General features: G+C 33.9%; 1 protein-coding gene and 1 pseudogene across 1 annotated transcript; both read left to right on the top strand.

The window, feature by feature from the left end:
* Nucleotides 1–330: 330 nt before the first annotated feature.
* Nucleotides 331–843, top strand: LOC105961804 (NAC domain-containing protein 83). The gene has a single exon (XM_012986069.2). The coding sequence runs from the start codon at nt 331–333 to the stop codon at nt 841–843; it is 513 nt and encodes a 170-aa protein (XP_012841523.2).
* Nucleotides 844–7,111: 6,268 nt separating this feature from the next.
* Nucleotides 7,112–7,830, top strand: LOC148768092 (uncharacterized; annotated as a pseudogene).
* The last annotated feature ends 8,863 nt before the right edge of the window (nt 7,831–16,693 follow it).

Raw genomic sequence — 16,693 nt, 5'->3', positions numbered from 1 at the left:
TGATATATTTGTTTAAATCCGGGGTCAATGTGTAATATTAAGGAAGTTAGAGCATAATGGGTGGAATTGATAAAAATTATATTATTGAGGGTATTTTAGACTAAAGACATGGGGATGGGCTTAATTGAGAGACTGTTTTTTTTGTGGACCAAAATGTATTTAAGTCCCATGTGATGGGCCTTTTTGCCATTTGCCCTAGATATTATATGTATACATATTCCGTTCCTGTATAAATAAACAAAATACGAGAGAGAGAAAGAAAAAAAGGAGACAGAAAGAGAGAGAAGAACGAGAGAGAGAAAGAGAGAGAATTAAGAACGGGAGAGAAGAATGAGGATTGCTCCAGGTGTTGTACCGTCGGACGAAGAGCTGATTAATTGCTACCTGTTGAAAGTATCAATGGGGATTCCACTGCCATGGAATTGGATGTCGGAAAAAGAGATTTACGGCGAAACAGCAGATCCATGGGAAGTTCTTCAAGACGTTCATTGGGAAGATTTTCATTCCGAAACGAAATTCAAGCACGTCACGTACGTTCTTACCAAGTTATTACGAGTTAATGGTAAGACTCGTATCGCCAGAAGAACAAAATCGGGTACTTGGAAGGGACAAACGAGTGGCAAAGAAATTTACGATGAGTCATCGGGAAATTTAATCGGCTTGTCCAAGATGTTCACCTTTTACAAGAATAAACCTAAAGGCCGGAGCGGCGAAGAAGAAGAAGAACACGGTCACTGGATTATGCAAGAGTTTTCATTGGCCGGGGTTTGTTTGAATTTTGAGTTGAAGTTTAAAGATTACGCAATTTGTAGAATCACTAGGATATTTCCAAAGGAAAACTAAAAGGAAAAGACAAAGAAGCAGCTGAAGATTAGCAGAAGATGAAGGAATCGAAGAAGATCGTGATGCGTTTTCCAAGATGCAGAAGATTGATTTGGATATATAGAGTTCGATTTCGATATCGATATCGATATCGATGACATTACGTTGAAAGATTTCGGATGGAGTTAGGAGAAATTAGTTCTAGTTCTTAATTTTCGATTCGGATCAATTATTCAATGCAGCTTGATATTTTTTTTCGACCATTATTTCCGGTCTCTACTGTAAGCAATTATGGTTGAAATTAATCAAGAATTTGTTTTTTTCTTGATGCATCTGTTTTATTGATTAATTTCTATATATATATATATAAGATATCTTGAAACTACCAATAATTTCTGAAAAAATAAGGGAAACATATTATTTAAACTGAGAAGGGGTGAAATCACTATCATGTGCCATACACATGTGTGTGTGTTTTTCCATCCAAGTTAATTAAAAAGGTTAATGGCATGACAAAATCGACAGGAAAATAGCCACGTTGAGCACCAGCATTGTAACTCTAAATTACGCAGTAACAAAAAGCGAATTTATTTTTTTCTTTTTTTTTTTGAGTAACAAAAATCGAATTGGTGAGTGTTTTTGTTAGGGCTAAGGCTTCGACTCTGGGGATTTGATGACAGAGGGGAATGAGTTGAGTGGGGCCGAATGAAAGATAATTGAAATAGGAGACGGGCGGGCATTTGGTAATTTCTACAGCTTGACCAAACACTTTCAGTGTTCTGGTTGAAAGCCGTAAACTAAAGTCGGAGCCACATTCGAACAATTTTACAAATTCAAGGGTAAATCGATATGATCGAATAGAACATGGTAAAGTGATCCCGCCCCAAAGCACAATGATGAAAATAAAATTTAGCCCAAGCAAAAATCATGAAATAATTATATGTTCATTTCATATATAAATCTAAATATATTCATCCAACAATTCGATTAGAGCGCTAAACAAATATGTCCTGTAAACGAAGTAGAGCACATAAAAAATAAAATAATATAAACGGAGGTCAAGTCTAATATGCCACCCCATTCAATGATTTTATTTATCTCGATGAGTGTAATTCGCAGTTCTCTTTTACTACATCAGTGCAAAAGGCAGAGGTAATAAGTGGAGGAAGAAATAAATATGTAAAAAAACACACCTGGTGTGTGTCTTCATACGAAAGAAACGTTTCCCAGCCCTCATTTGCAGTGTAATCGCGGCGAACAAGCTGAACTTGTTCTGGCTTTATATTGTGGTGGATGTCCTGATTTTGTTAAGTAGAATATTAATTCGCTGCATCAATAAATCAAAACATCCGTAAATGGAAAGAAATCATGTTTCACTTGCCTGAATACCAGCTTCTCGTGTCCGAACATCTCTACATATCATTACCTTCATTCATTAGCAAAAGATCACAAAACACGCAGATAAAACACTAACCAGTAACCATGGTATCACTTTCAGGCAGCAGATTTTTGTCGAGCATCGTCGTAAATAAATTGAGGGCGTCTTCGGATGATCCGAGTTTAGCATATCCAGAAATCAAACAAGTCCAGCAAAAAACCAAATTTCTGTCAGGCATATCATCAAACACCTGGCGTGCTGACCTCAAATCCCTAACCACCTTGGCATAAACCATAAGCAAGCCATTGCAAATTTCGGGAGAGATCGTTCGCCGGCGCCCAAGTTGAATCGACTGAGTGACTGAGTTTCCGAGGAATGCAGAGGAAACGAGGGTAGTGTGAAAAGAACCCAGCTTTTGCGCGCCAAGTGGAATGGTGGTGCATCAACAAAAGCTTTGCTCCTATTTTTGCCGGGACATTAGCTTAAACACTGCACAAATCTTTATTTTATTTTCTGATTTTTTTATTGAGTTTAAATTCAGAACCGAATGTCCGTTTTTTTAGGAATATTTAATTAATTCTTAAATCTATTTAACTATTAAACTTACCATGGACAATTAAATTAAAATGTTATTAAAAAAATAGTAGACAATTAAATTAAAAAAAGGGGAAAGTACAGTTTGCACCCCTGAACTATGGGGGTTATACTAAATACCGCCCTGAATTACCAAACGCGACAATTTAGCCCCTCTTTTTTCTGGTCAAATGTTAAACACTTAACACCGTTAGTGTAAACGTTTAATTACTTTTTTACCCCTATGAGTGTAACATAATGTTGACATACGTGGACAAATTTCCCATTTAAACTTGCAATTATTTCTCTCTCTCTTATCCCTTTTCTCCATCTTTTGCAGCCATTTTTTATCTACAAAATTCTCTTTTCTCTCTCCCTCCCCTCCTCTCATCTCCTCTCTCTATCTTCTTCTCCTCCTCCTCTAATTTTACGTTTAAATCCCAAGTCTCTTCATATTCCATCGCAAGCTTCTATTTTCCATTCTCGCCGCCTAGCGGTGCTGAATCTCCGACGGCAGCGCTAGGGTTTTACAGGGGCTGCGATTTTTTGGTTTTGGGCTTCAATTGACAAAGATTTCCTCTTTCAATTCAGGGCGTGGTTTGGGTTTAGTTGGGGTGATTTTATTGATCTGTGTTTTATGAGAGAATGAGAGTGGTGGAGTGCAGTTGCGGCGATAGCATAGCACCGCCGCCGCTGGTTCTGTTGGGGATGATGGTGGCGGTGTTAAGAGTGAAGAAGGCCTCGCTAAGGTGTCGCTGACCAGCTATTGCTTAATTTTGTATAATTCGTTGAAGGGGATTTTGGGTGAAAACGTGGAAGAAGATGTGGAAGAAGATAATGGGTATAATTTTTTGTGGAGATGACGATGCGAATTGTGATAATTGAGAGAATTGAGTGTTTTGTGATAACAAAGAAAACCAAATCTCTGCCAATTATTTTACCAGAGGTTTTTTTTCCCTTTTTTAAGTTTTTTCTAATTCATTTACATTTAACAATATTTTTTTTGTATTTTGATTGTTTAAAAATATATATATAATTGAACATTTAATAAGAAACAACAAAAATATTTATTAAGTTAAATAGTAAATATTTGAGTTTTTAAGATTTATTTATACTTAATATACATGTTTTAATCCTTGAATGTACTGAGGGGTAAAATTGTCCGAAAAGAGTGAAACAATTAAAATATAGCTATAAAGGAGAAAGTCAACGTGCCACGTCATCATTCACTAACAGATGCAAAACGGAGGGACCATTTTGTCGCGTTTAGTAATTCAGGGGGTATTTAGTACAACCCCTATAGTTCAGGGGTGCAAACTGTACTTTCCCCTTAAAAAAATATTAAAAATCTGGTAATCAAATGAAGTATAGGTTTTTTAAATACAAACTCAAAAAATACATAATACTGGAATTTAAGTTTTCTTTTAACGTAGGAATAATTTAAAATATATACATAAATTATCTGATAATAAATTATCTAATTAAGATTTAATAAAATAAAATAATTAAAATGTTTAAAAATATAAGAATTTATTAATTGTAAAACCCGGGGGTATTTGTGTCTTTTTATATCAAGTCAACATTCAAATCGATTATGGGTTGAGTGTGCTATATAAATAATTTCACAAGGGGATTTTCGCTAGTTTATTTATCACAAGGGGGTTTTTACTATTTAGAGATTACACATGTACTTTTTGCAGTTTACTCATTAAACTTACCATGGTTGTAAATTTCATAGTAGTTAAACTGGCACGATACCGCGATATATATCGCGAGACGGTACGGTCCCAATCAAAACGATACAACTCATAATATGTATCGGCTAGGGGTGGTAAACGAGCCGAGCCGACTCGTGAGCTCGACGAGCCGGCTCGTAAAAAGCTCGAACTCGGACTCGAGGTTTTCGAGCTCGAGCTCGAGCTCGCGAGCTCGAGCTTTCTGACGAGCCGAGCTCGAGCCTAATTTTAGTTGTTCATCAGCTCGCGAGCCGGCTCGCGAGCCGGATTTATTATTATTTTTTTATTTTTTTTTATTTTTTATATGTTATTTTTATTTAAATAATGTATAATAATATAAAATATTATAGAAATAAATACAAATATTAAGAAAAATATATAATCACAATTTAGTTTTTATTTTGTATTTTTTTAAAATAATTTTTAATAATAAAGTAATAATTAAAATATATATATAAAAAAAAAAAAAAAAAGAGATTGGGCTCGAGCTCGAGCTCGACAAAATTAACACGAGCTCGAGCTCGAGCCAAAAAAAGAAGAACTCGACGAGCTCGAGCTCGAGCTCGAGCTCGACAAAATAGACTCGAGCTCGAGCTCGAGCCAGCCAAAAGAGGCGAGCTCGGCTCGAGCTCGGCTCGTTCACACCCCTAGTATCGGCTATACATAAAAACCGTTAAATATCTTGAGATATCGTATCGTATCACCATATCACGATACGATACGATATTTACGATATTAGTCAAAATATTAAAATAAAATAAAAAAATAAAAAAATAAAAGAAAAAAGAATGAAACGAAATTGGAAAGACTGATGAACATGAGGACGAAGACACTATTTGAAATTGGTAAATGAAAAATTTTTAAGTGACATTGATCTTGAAGATTATGCATGATAGATTAGTTTTTTTATAAATTAGGGATCAAAATTTGAATTTTGTTGATGTTTTTATTACGAGCAGTTATGACTTTTTTCCTATTTTATGATCTATTTTATAATAGATTAGTTTTTTTTTAAGAAATTAGGAATGAAAAGTTTGACTTAAAAATATTATTATTTTTAATATTTGATTAAATATCTTACGATACGATACGATACACGAAGGAAAACGATACGCCGATATTTTCCGAGGCGATAACCACGGTAAATTTAGGTTCAAGATTATTGATTAACTAACGACAAAAGGAAATAAATTATTGATACACATATTTTGTTAATGGGGTTTTTGTGCATAGTTCCCCCTAACCAAGCATCTTTATTATTCTAGGCGAATTTACAAATCCAATTTTCCTTTTTTTTTTTTTTTGCAAATGTAATTTTTTTTAATTGAATATTTATATTTGCATTTCTGAAAGGAAAGTTGGCGGATGTGGTTCTTGGATTCGACACTCTCGACCCATATATGGTGAGTGCCAATCGTATTCCTAATTATTATTTTTCAATAATTAAATAACCCATTTGATTTTTTGGCCTCTAGTTCATATATATGATCTGCCTCATGTAAAAATTGAATCTTGATTGTGTGCAGAAAGGCGATGCTCCATATTTTGGGTGCGTAGTGGGTCGGGTCGCGAACCGGGTCAAAGATGGCAAATTTTCACTCGATGGGGTTCACTACTCTTTGCCTATCAACAACCCACCTAATAGTCTCCATGGTATATATATTATTATACTCATTATTTTTCATTAAAATAATATTTATATATGCAGTAGCACCTCGATAAATTAATAATCCCGTTTAAATTAATAATAATTTATTTCGGTCCCAACTCGGAAAAAATATACTAAGTTATTAGTTCGATAAATTAATAGAGTTTCGCTAGTTCGACTGCATTAATTTATCGAGGTTTAACTGTATTTGTTTGATTTTTAGGGTGTTTCTTGAATTTCTATTGATCTGTATGTTGATTTGGCATTTGTATCCCTTGTAGTTTTCTTGATACAAAAGTAAAAGAAAAATAAATTCTTCGAGGGTTTCCGAAATTGAAGTTCTTACCGATTAACGTGCGTGCATTTCGTATATTGAGTCAAAAAAATCTTTGGAAGAATATATTTCTACTAGTTTTGAAGTTCATGTCTCGTATAGTTAAAATTTGTTCGTCCTCGCCTTCTTAACCACATTATTATTGCGGATGGATGAAAAGAATAATTAATTTAATGTTTTGGAAGTAGCATTGAGCAATAATTAATTTAATGTTTTGGCAAATCGACCTTTACTCATTTAAGTATACTCGTAAATGTTTTATCTTTCGTATAACTTAATTGTTTTATTTTATCCTCCAAAGGTGGGCACAAGGGCTTTGACAAGGTCATTTGGGAAGTTGCTGAATACAACCAGGGCAATAACCCGTCGATTACCTTCAAGTATCATAGTCGCGACGGAGAAGAAGGTAATGATATAATAGAATAACACGCACGCAGAAATTCATAATTAATAAAATAATGGGTAAATTACAACCTAGATGATTATGTTGAATTTGACACCATAACGGTGGAGGTGTAAGAAAAAATCATAGTTGAGGGTAGATGTAATTATGCAAACAAGAGGGGTTTTTTCGTAAATTGACCATACCTCAGGGGTGGTTGCAATTTACCCTATAATAATATATAACCACTACTTCTCGTGATTGCAATGCAGGCTATCCAGGCTCGGTTTCATTCACCGCAACTTACGCACTCACATCAAAAACCACAGTGACGCTCGAAATGGAAGGCGTACCCGAAAATAAGCCAACCCCAATCAACTTAGCTCAACACACATACTGGAATTTATCAGGCCACAACTCGGGAACCATTCTGGACCACACGATTCAGATTCGGCCAATCACATCACACCCGTAGATCAGAACTCAATCCCAACGGGCGAGATTACACCCGTTAAAGGCACACCGTTCGATTTCACCACGGAGAATAAAATCGGAAGTCGGATCCACGAAATCGGAATTGGGTACGACCATAATTACGTTCTTGACTGCGGAGACGAGAAATCGAATGGGCTTAAGCATGCTGCGAGATTGAAGGATCCGATAAGCAAGAGGGTTCTTGATTTGTGGACGAATGCTCCCGGCGTGCAATTTTACACCGCCAACTATGTGAATGGGGTCGTTGGTAAAGGTGGCGCCGTGTATGAAAAGCACGGTGCTGCGTGTTTGGAGACACAGGGATTTCCGAATGCGATAAACCAACCGAATTTTCCTTCGGTTGTGGTTCGACCGGGCGAGAAGTATAAGCACAGTATGTTGTTTGAGTTTTCAGCTGAGTAGGATTGTACATTTCGGAATCGAAGGATATTTGAAATCGTAATAATAAATTCATTGAACTTATTTTGATGGGTTCGTTTTACAATGGATTTAACTTGGATTGTTTGAAGTTATTGTGTTGGATTTCAAATCGGAGGTATTTCAAATCCTTGGATCCGAATGGAGCCTAATTAAGTATTTTGAAGCAATGTTATCAAATCGGAAAATATCGTGTATCGTTTTCCTCCACGTATCGTGTAAGATATAATTGAAGAGTGAAGCCAAAGATCTGTGATTCAGGAGAATCTTCATTATCTAACCCTACCACCATCATATTATTTTTTTTCTTTTATGTTTTTTTTTCCTTATTGTTTTTAGTTAAATTTGTTTTTTTTTTCAAATTCTTTTTTCCTGTTCCGGCACCGTTCCGGCACCGTTCCGGCACCGTTCCGGCACCGTTCCGGCCGCGTCGGGACGTTCCGTGGCTCCGTCTCGCCCATCCCACCGATTTCTCGGCGTTCTGACGAGTCACGGTGCAAATACCGTTCTGGTTACGAATTTCGGAACGGAGGGCACCGTTCCCGTTCCGGCGAACTATGGTTTGAACCTAAAGATGGAACAGATGTGTGAAGGGAGTGAAATCAAAATCTAGAGCCACCAATCGGCTGTGGGGAATACTAATTTCTTCATGGAGAAGAAGCATTATTTTCTATAAGGGATTCCTACAAACATTATGAAGCAAAAATTTCAAACATTAATCCGAATAACAAAACTTAGAGAAAAACCGATTTTTGCAACGCCTAGATGAACGCATCCTTCACAAGAGAAATCTAAGCTTGTGGTCAAGAAACTGTAGTTTGAGAAAATCGAAAATGAATTCTTCGCATTTCTTGTCAGTCTGTGTGACCAAATCTACCTACATGGAAGGATCGACACACATCAGCATATAACAAAATTAGAAACAAACAATATAAGATACGATAAAATATATCGATTCTAGCTAATATATGTACAAACATGGGCAAATGACAAAGAGGGGGATGACAAGGGACTTAAATGCATATTGGTCCACAAAAATAACAGTCTTTCAAATAAACTCAATCCCATATCTTTAGTCTAAAATACCCTCTATAATATATTTTTTTTATCAATTCCATCCATTATACTATAACTTCCTCAATATTACACATTGAGCTCGGATTTAAATGAATATATCACATTAACCCCTATTTAAGCCGATTGGCCAAAAATTTAGACCCCAGTTTATAGATAACGTTACATAGGTTTACGGGTCTATATCCTGTAATTTTCTCTAGATTTTTCACCTTAGGAATTCGAACAATATAGGTAAAGTTTAGAGCAGAAGGAAGTTTATGATTATTAAGAAATTTAAGAACACAAGATAGAACATCAGATCCCAATATATGCCAATATTTAGTATAAAAGATAACGGGTAAACCGTCTGGGCCAGGGGATTTAAGAGGAGCCATTTTGGATATGGCTCGGGTTACCTCGTTTGAAATAAATGGAATAGACAGAACTTGACTAGCCGTCTCAGAAATTCTGCTCTCCACATACATTTTCCAACACCTCCTCTATCTCATCATCCCTCGGGTTAGTCGACTTGAAAATTTGGCTAAAGTAATCAGAGATGATATTTTCAATGTTAGCATCTTTATTTTTCCAATAGCCTCACACATCCTTGATTTTTTTCACTTTATTGGTACAGTTCCGAATTGTGGCTTTGGCATGGAAAAATCTTGTGTTTTTGTCTCCCTCTTGAATCCACTGAACCTTACTACGCTGACGCCAATACAAGTCGTTGTCTTCATAGCCTTTTCTAGTTCTGTTCGGCGAACTCCAATCTCTTCCTTCCGAGCCTCCGTAAGTTCTGCTTCCGACAAACTTTGTAGCCGTTTCTGAAATAATATTTTGAGGCTGTTTGACCTTAGTTTTTTGCCATTGGATTAGAGCCAGGCGACAACTATCATTTTTCTGAAGCATAGTTTCTATAGGATCAGCCAGAGAGGTATGGGACCATTATTGTTGGATCACTTCTTCGCAGTCTTCCCTGCGAAGCCATGTAGCTTCAAACCTGAAAGGTCTTTTTTTTCCTCGTATTCAGTCCTTCAGTAGATGCGTTTAGGACAAGTTGGATCGGTACGTGGTCAGATCCCGGGTATTTGGGGAGCTCCGATTATTGGACCACGTGAACGGAGAGCCCTCAAATCCCATGTCGAGCAGACCACAATGCTCTAACCCCTCCCGAAAATTCACTATATGTAATGGTTGCCTAGGAAGTCCTCCCTTCTTTTCATTATTGCTAAGAATTTCGTTAAAATCTCCCCCACGATCCATGGAAGATTGCAGGGATTCCCCAGGTTGCGCAAAAGATCCCATGACATATGTCTCCGCTCTTTCTCTAGAAAACTGTAAAATCCCATCTCTCGCCATTTGCTATTATGATGGTATGTCTCCATAAGGTAGTTTTCCTGGATGATGAAATTCTCCTTCTATGTAGCAAAGTTATTTCCCTTCTACTACTCCGGTTTTTGTGGGTTTTTGTGCATAAATCCCCAACCAAGCATCTTTATTATTCTAGGTTTAGGGGCTATATCCCTTTCACCAATAAGCCCATCCCTTTGATATCTTATATATAAAAAGAAGATATTTTGAACTAAAACCTAGACCTAAACCTAGGGACAATTTTGTCAATTAGTAAATTTTTAATTTAAAATTTGAAATTCTTTTAATGCTCTAGTACCCTTTTATATGTTCTAATGCTTTAATTGTTCGGTTCATAGGTTTAAAAATACAAGCAATTAATATTTTCCTATTTTTTTTGGGTAGTGGTATAACTCCATCTCCAACTAATTCCTATATTCTTGCAATTCTTACTACATCTACTCATTTTTTTCGTTTTTTTTTTCTTGCAGTTATGTTTTTTTTTTCCTTTCATTTTCCTTCTTAACTATAACTCCCCACTAACTAGAAGTTAGAACCCATGATCTCAACCCATCACAAATTGTACTCCATTTAAACTGATGAAAAGCTCCAGCGAAAAACACAATTTTTTTTGTTCGTCTTCTTCCTGCTATTTTTTTGTTCATCATCTTCTTCCTCACCGAGATTTTTCAATAAGAAAAGCCTAAGGAATTTATTTCTATAGGTAAACAATATAATAATTTATATAGATTTATTTTACATTTAAACTTGACAGCTCATAATAGTTGCTAACGGTGTTGGTTTTTTTAACACATGCATAATTTTCGTTCACAATGACTCCCCACGTGTGAACCATATGTCTTCATTTCCAGAAGTTGATTTTAACTGCGATGATGGTTGCTCTTCTGGACGAACCCCTAGAGATCACCGCCAAATTCTGAATTTGATTAGGCAAATTTTCTAAGATTGATTTGGTTTTCAAAGATAATTTCGGGGTTATGCAGTTTATGATCACACTGTTTTCTTCCCACCAACCAAAGTAAGATCCTCTTCTTCTTTTTTTTTTTTTTTTTTTTCATGTTTATTTGTTTGTTTTTACAAATGGGTTACGTCTAATATTTCAGTTTCTGCATCTAATGGTTGTACTTTTTGCAAATTTGCTATGTTAGATTAATGGATATGTTCAGTATTTCTTTACAATTGAACTGCAGTGTAATTATGGGAACCAGTTTTCCTAACCCTATAACATGATGGATATTTGTTAGTATGAAAAAAAAAATCTTTATTTTCTGAAAAATATTTTTTTGCAAGTATGTAATAATATGAACTTCTTTTCTTTGATGTGTTGCTCATGTTTCTGTGTGTTTTAAAATGCGGCTTGTTTTTTCCAAAAATCCTTGGTGAATGTCATAGTACGGAAAAATAATCAGAGAAAATCTTGAAGCTCTGCAAATACTTGTATTGATTTCGGTTAGTTAGCGTAAGCAATCTTTTTGCTTGTGTTTTAACTAAGTGGTCAAACTTCTGTCAAGTTCGTTGTTTTTTTACTTCATTACCTAAGATAAAAATATAGAAGTTTTGGCGAATAGCTACTTTGCTCTTTTCCGAAAAAATCTTTGGCATAAACATGATTTTATCGTATTCTTTTACAATAAAAATATCTCTGCTCCTCAAAATTTTGTTTAGTTGTTTGCGTTATTTCGCTCTTTTCCAGAAAACCTTTAGCTGGTTTTTGGAATTATACAAAAATTTCTTGTGCTTTGCGAAATTTTGTTTGTTGTTTTTGTTAACAAAATTGCAGCTTTAGTTCGTAAATCTGTCTCTTGCACTTTACTCGAAATAATATTGTTAGCGAACATTAATTTTACGTTTTCCTTCATACGAGGTAAAACAAAATGGGGAGAACTTTGTTTTTAATGTTTTTAAAACAACCGTGACATATAGTAGCATTACTTTCGACACTTTGTGTTGCTTGTTTTTACGGAGTTTTTATTGAATTTTCAACTATCTTTAAAATTACGTTCCCTAACTTTTATTTTTTCTTTTTCACGTATGTTTTATTAGACCATCAATATAAAGAGTTTTTTCAAATTTTCCACGACCTTAACCAATCACGAGACTGTTGTTAACATTCAGTGTGCTCAGTTCCAAATACTGGATCAGTTACGAGAACTTTTTTGGGGCATTGATGACGAACATTGACATTTTACTGAGAGGTCAACATTTTTGGAATAAGTAATTAATTTTTTTAACATTTTCTAATAAAAATAACCAATGGCAATATCTCTCTCTAGATCTCTTTCTCTGTTGTGATCTTATTGATAACTTTAATTAAAATCTTATATTTACAATTAGCAAGTGATTTTACATACTGAGCATGCACCGACAGTGATCATAATAAAATGAAGGCCAAGTATAAACTGAAACTATTGTTCAGTTGAATTCAAGTACAATCTTATTAATTTTTTTTGTGTGTGTTGTATCCAAAAATTAAAAAAATTGTACCATCCCTTAGATTATCGGATTAACTCCAACTTAACGTAGAGTTTGTTAGAATTAGTTTAAGATTGATTTTGTATTGTATATTGTTTTGTCTAATAAAAAATTACTTATCAAATTTAATTAATTCTTCTATGATTTAAAATTAAAATTATTAATATTATATATTGTAATTGTTTTACAATTTTTAGACCAATAGACAATTTGTTATAAATCTTTTAAATTGTTTGTGGTATAAATTTTTCGATCAAAATTTGAGGTGTCTTTTTTTTCTTTCTTTATCTTACAATGATTGAAACGTAATTTGTGCAGAGGTGAGTTTATTTTCTTCTTAAACATTGTCTTTTTTTTCATTTGCGAAATTTTGCACAATTAGCCATCCGTGCTTTTGAACATATGAATCTTATATTACATATATACAATTTTAAATAAAATAATTATTTTCTTCTCTTTTGTAGTGGTTCCCGTGCAACGCACGGGCATGGTTACTAGTTTATTATAAATAAAAGAAATATTCGTGTATATGCCAATATTACCCCAACCCTTTATACCCAATTTTTAATTGTAACCCCAATTTAATCAATTTTGTCCACAAAAATCCAATTTTGACTTTTTTTTTCAAAAACATTTTTTTTTCAAAAAAAAATTGTTATTTTCTTTTATTTTTTTTGATTTGTTGACAAGTCAACGTAATGAAATTATTGTCGTTGACAGTAAAATAACTGTAACAAAATTGAATAATTTGTGAAATTTTGGGTCAAATTGAGGTTAAATAATGTTAAGGATGAAAATGGAGCATATATATATATATATATATATATATCATAATATATATCATAATTTTTAACATTAACCATTATTTTCGCTCTCTGTCAAACAAATATTGTAAAAAGTGTAAAACAATAATTTTAAAAGCGTAAATGGCAAATAGGCTCATGACAAGGCCACTTAATTAAAAGAGGGACATCCAACTTTTTTGTCTTCAAATAAATCCAGCCCATTCAAACTTATTTGCAAATAAGGAAAATCGTTTTATATATACCAATATTACCCCTAATTCATTGAAACCCAATTCAACTCCAATTTCATGATTTACACCCCCAATTTAGCCCAATTTCATCAATTAACCAATTTTAACATTAATTTCAATTTTGACCCCAATTTTGACCCGCCACCACCGGAGACCGCCGGTCGCCGCCGTTGATCGGCGTTGACATTTTTTTTTTTTTTTAAACTTTTTTTTCTCCTGAATTTTTATTCCGGCAGTTGACCGCACTGGGTCTCCAGCGTTGACTTTTTTTTTTTTAATAATTTTTTTTTCTTAAAAAAAATATTTTAATTAATATTACTGTCTTGGCTGCTAAATTAATATTTTTTTTTTGCATAATAATGGAATTTAAGTTTTCTTTTAATGTAGGGATAATTTAAAATATATACATAAATTGCCTGATAATAAAATTAGAATAATAAATTATTTAATTAAGATATAATAAAATAAAATAATTAAAATGTTTAAAAATATAAGAATTTATTAATTGTAAAACCCGGGGGTATTTGTGTCTTTTTATATCAAGTCAACACTCAAATCGATAATGGGTTGAGTGTGCTATATAAATAATTGGGTTAATAGCATTTTGCCACCTGTACTCTGCCCGTTTTTGCGCTTTGCCACCTTAACTAAAAAAAGTTGCACGGGCACACCCAAACTCGTTTTTTTGACGCACATAACCACCTAATGGAAATATTTTGGCGAATCTTCTCATTTTTCCGGCACACGTGCGATGCACATGCTTAATGTGAGGATTTTTTAGTCTTTTAATATGAAGATATCATGTGGGGTTAAAATGAAAGTTCCAAAGGATGAAATTGAAAAATTGCAAGTTCCAAGGGGTGAAATTGAAAGATATTAAACTCATTCTTCTTCTTCACTGAAAGTTTCTCTCCCCCATTAATTTGTTCTTTGAACTAACAACATCTTTTGAAAACAATCCAAGCTTCAAAAGAATTAGGGGTTATCTTCTCTCATCAATTTAATTAAATACCTTGTGAGGCGATCTTGGTCCTCAATTTGGAACTTTCCTCGATGTTCCTCCTGATTGTCATCAACATATTCAGTCCAATCGTTTCTCTTAGTCTTGTTCGTTAGCTCTTGGATTGGAGAACTGTTGGAGGTACGATTGTGTACATCGGGGAGATGGAAGTGATTTGAATTAGAGAATTAGCGAGACATGTTCAAAAGTCTTGACGAATTTGCGTACGATACATCTCTGGCCATGGATGATTGGGCAAAAATCTTCCCCACAAATTCCTCCTGGTTGCACACGACGCGACTCCACCTGTTGCTGCTTTTCTTCTACTGCTTCATCTGCATTGCATCCCACTTTTGTTTTCATAGTTGAATTTTCTCACACAAACATATATCTACAGTGCAATTAATTTCAGCATATATTGTAAACCACAAAAACATAATGAGAATTAGAAAGAAAGAGAGAGAAGTCCCAACATAGTGGAGCATTCGAAGCATTGGAAATGGTTTCTTTGAAAAATATTAATAGGGAGAAACTCCTATATAAGAAGAAGACCCACACCCATGGAAGAAACAGACACACAACTCTATTTCAATAAATTTAGAATTTGGGTAAGTTTCAAATAAAGTTCAATTGAGTCCTTAAAATTTTCAGTTTTACCCCACATGATATCTTCAGAGTAAAAGACAAAAAAGCCATGTATTTAGTCATGTGCAACGCGCGTGTGACGGAATCTTTCAAGATTCGCCGGAATATTCCCTCTAGGTGGTTATGTGCGTCAAAAAAACAAGTTTGGGTCTGCCCGTGCAACTTTTTTTAGTTAAGGTGGCAAAGCGCAAAAACGGGCAAAGTACAGGTGGCAAAATGCTATTAACCCTAAATAATTTCACAGGGGGATTTTTGCTAGTTTATTTATCACAAGGGGTTTTTTACTATTTAGAGATTACAGAGGTATTTTTTGCAGTTTACTCATTAAATTTACCATGGTTGTAAATTTCATAGTAGTTAAACTCGCAAGATACCGCGATATATATCGCGAGACGGTACAGTCCCAATCAAAACGATACAACTCATAATATGTATCGGCTATGCATAAAAACCGTTAAATATCGCGAGATATCGTATCGTATCGCCATATCACGATACAATACGATATTTACGATATTAGTTAAAATATTAAAAAAAATATATATATATATAAAAATAAAAGAAAAAAGAAGGAAACGAAATATTCACATTATCAGGACCTGGAAACGAATTTTAATATGATTTAATTTGTTTCTTACATATATTAGATCCAAGAAACTTACACACCAAGTTTGATATTGAAAAGAGAAAATAGGAAAAAACCAAAGTTGGAGTTGATGACGTTGAAAAGATTGATGAACATGAGGATGAAGACACTATTTGAAATTGGTAGATGAAAAAAATTTAAGTGCCATTGATCTTAAAGATTATGCATGATAGATTAGTTTTTTACAAATTAGGGATCAAAATTTGAATTTTGTTGATGTTATTTTTATGCGCAGTTATGACTTTTGTCCTATTTTATAATAGATTAGTTTTTTAAAAAAAAGTTAGGAATGAAAAGTTTGACTTTAAAATGTTAATGTTTACATTTTTATAGTATTTTTATTATTATTATTATTATTATTATTATTATTATATTATATATATATATATATATATATATATATATATATATATATATATATATATATATATATATATATATGATTAAATATCTTACGATACGATATGATACACGGAGGAAAACGATACACCGATATTTTCTGAGTCGATAACCACGGTAAATTTAGGTTCAAGATTATTGATTAACTAACGACAAAAGGAAATAAATTATTGATACACATGTTTTGTTAATGGGGTTTTTGTGCATAGGTCCCTAACCAAACATCTTTATTATTCTAGGTTTAGAGCAGTGGCGGATTTACTAAGGGGCAGGGGGCAGCCGT

This window comes from Erythranthe guttata, chromosome 9 (assembly GCF_056151865.1).
Source record: "Erythranthe guttata isolate IM_541 chromosome 9, IM_541, whole genome shotgun sequence".
Taxonomy (NCBI): domain Eukaryota; kingdom Viridiplantae; phylum Streptophyta; class Magnoliopsida; order Lamiales; family Phrymaceae; genus Erythranthe; species Erythranthe guttata.
Note: the sequence above shows the minus strand (reverse complement) of the source record. Positions and strands in the feature narration are given on the sequence as shown.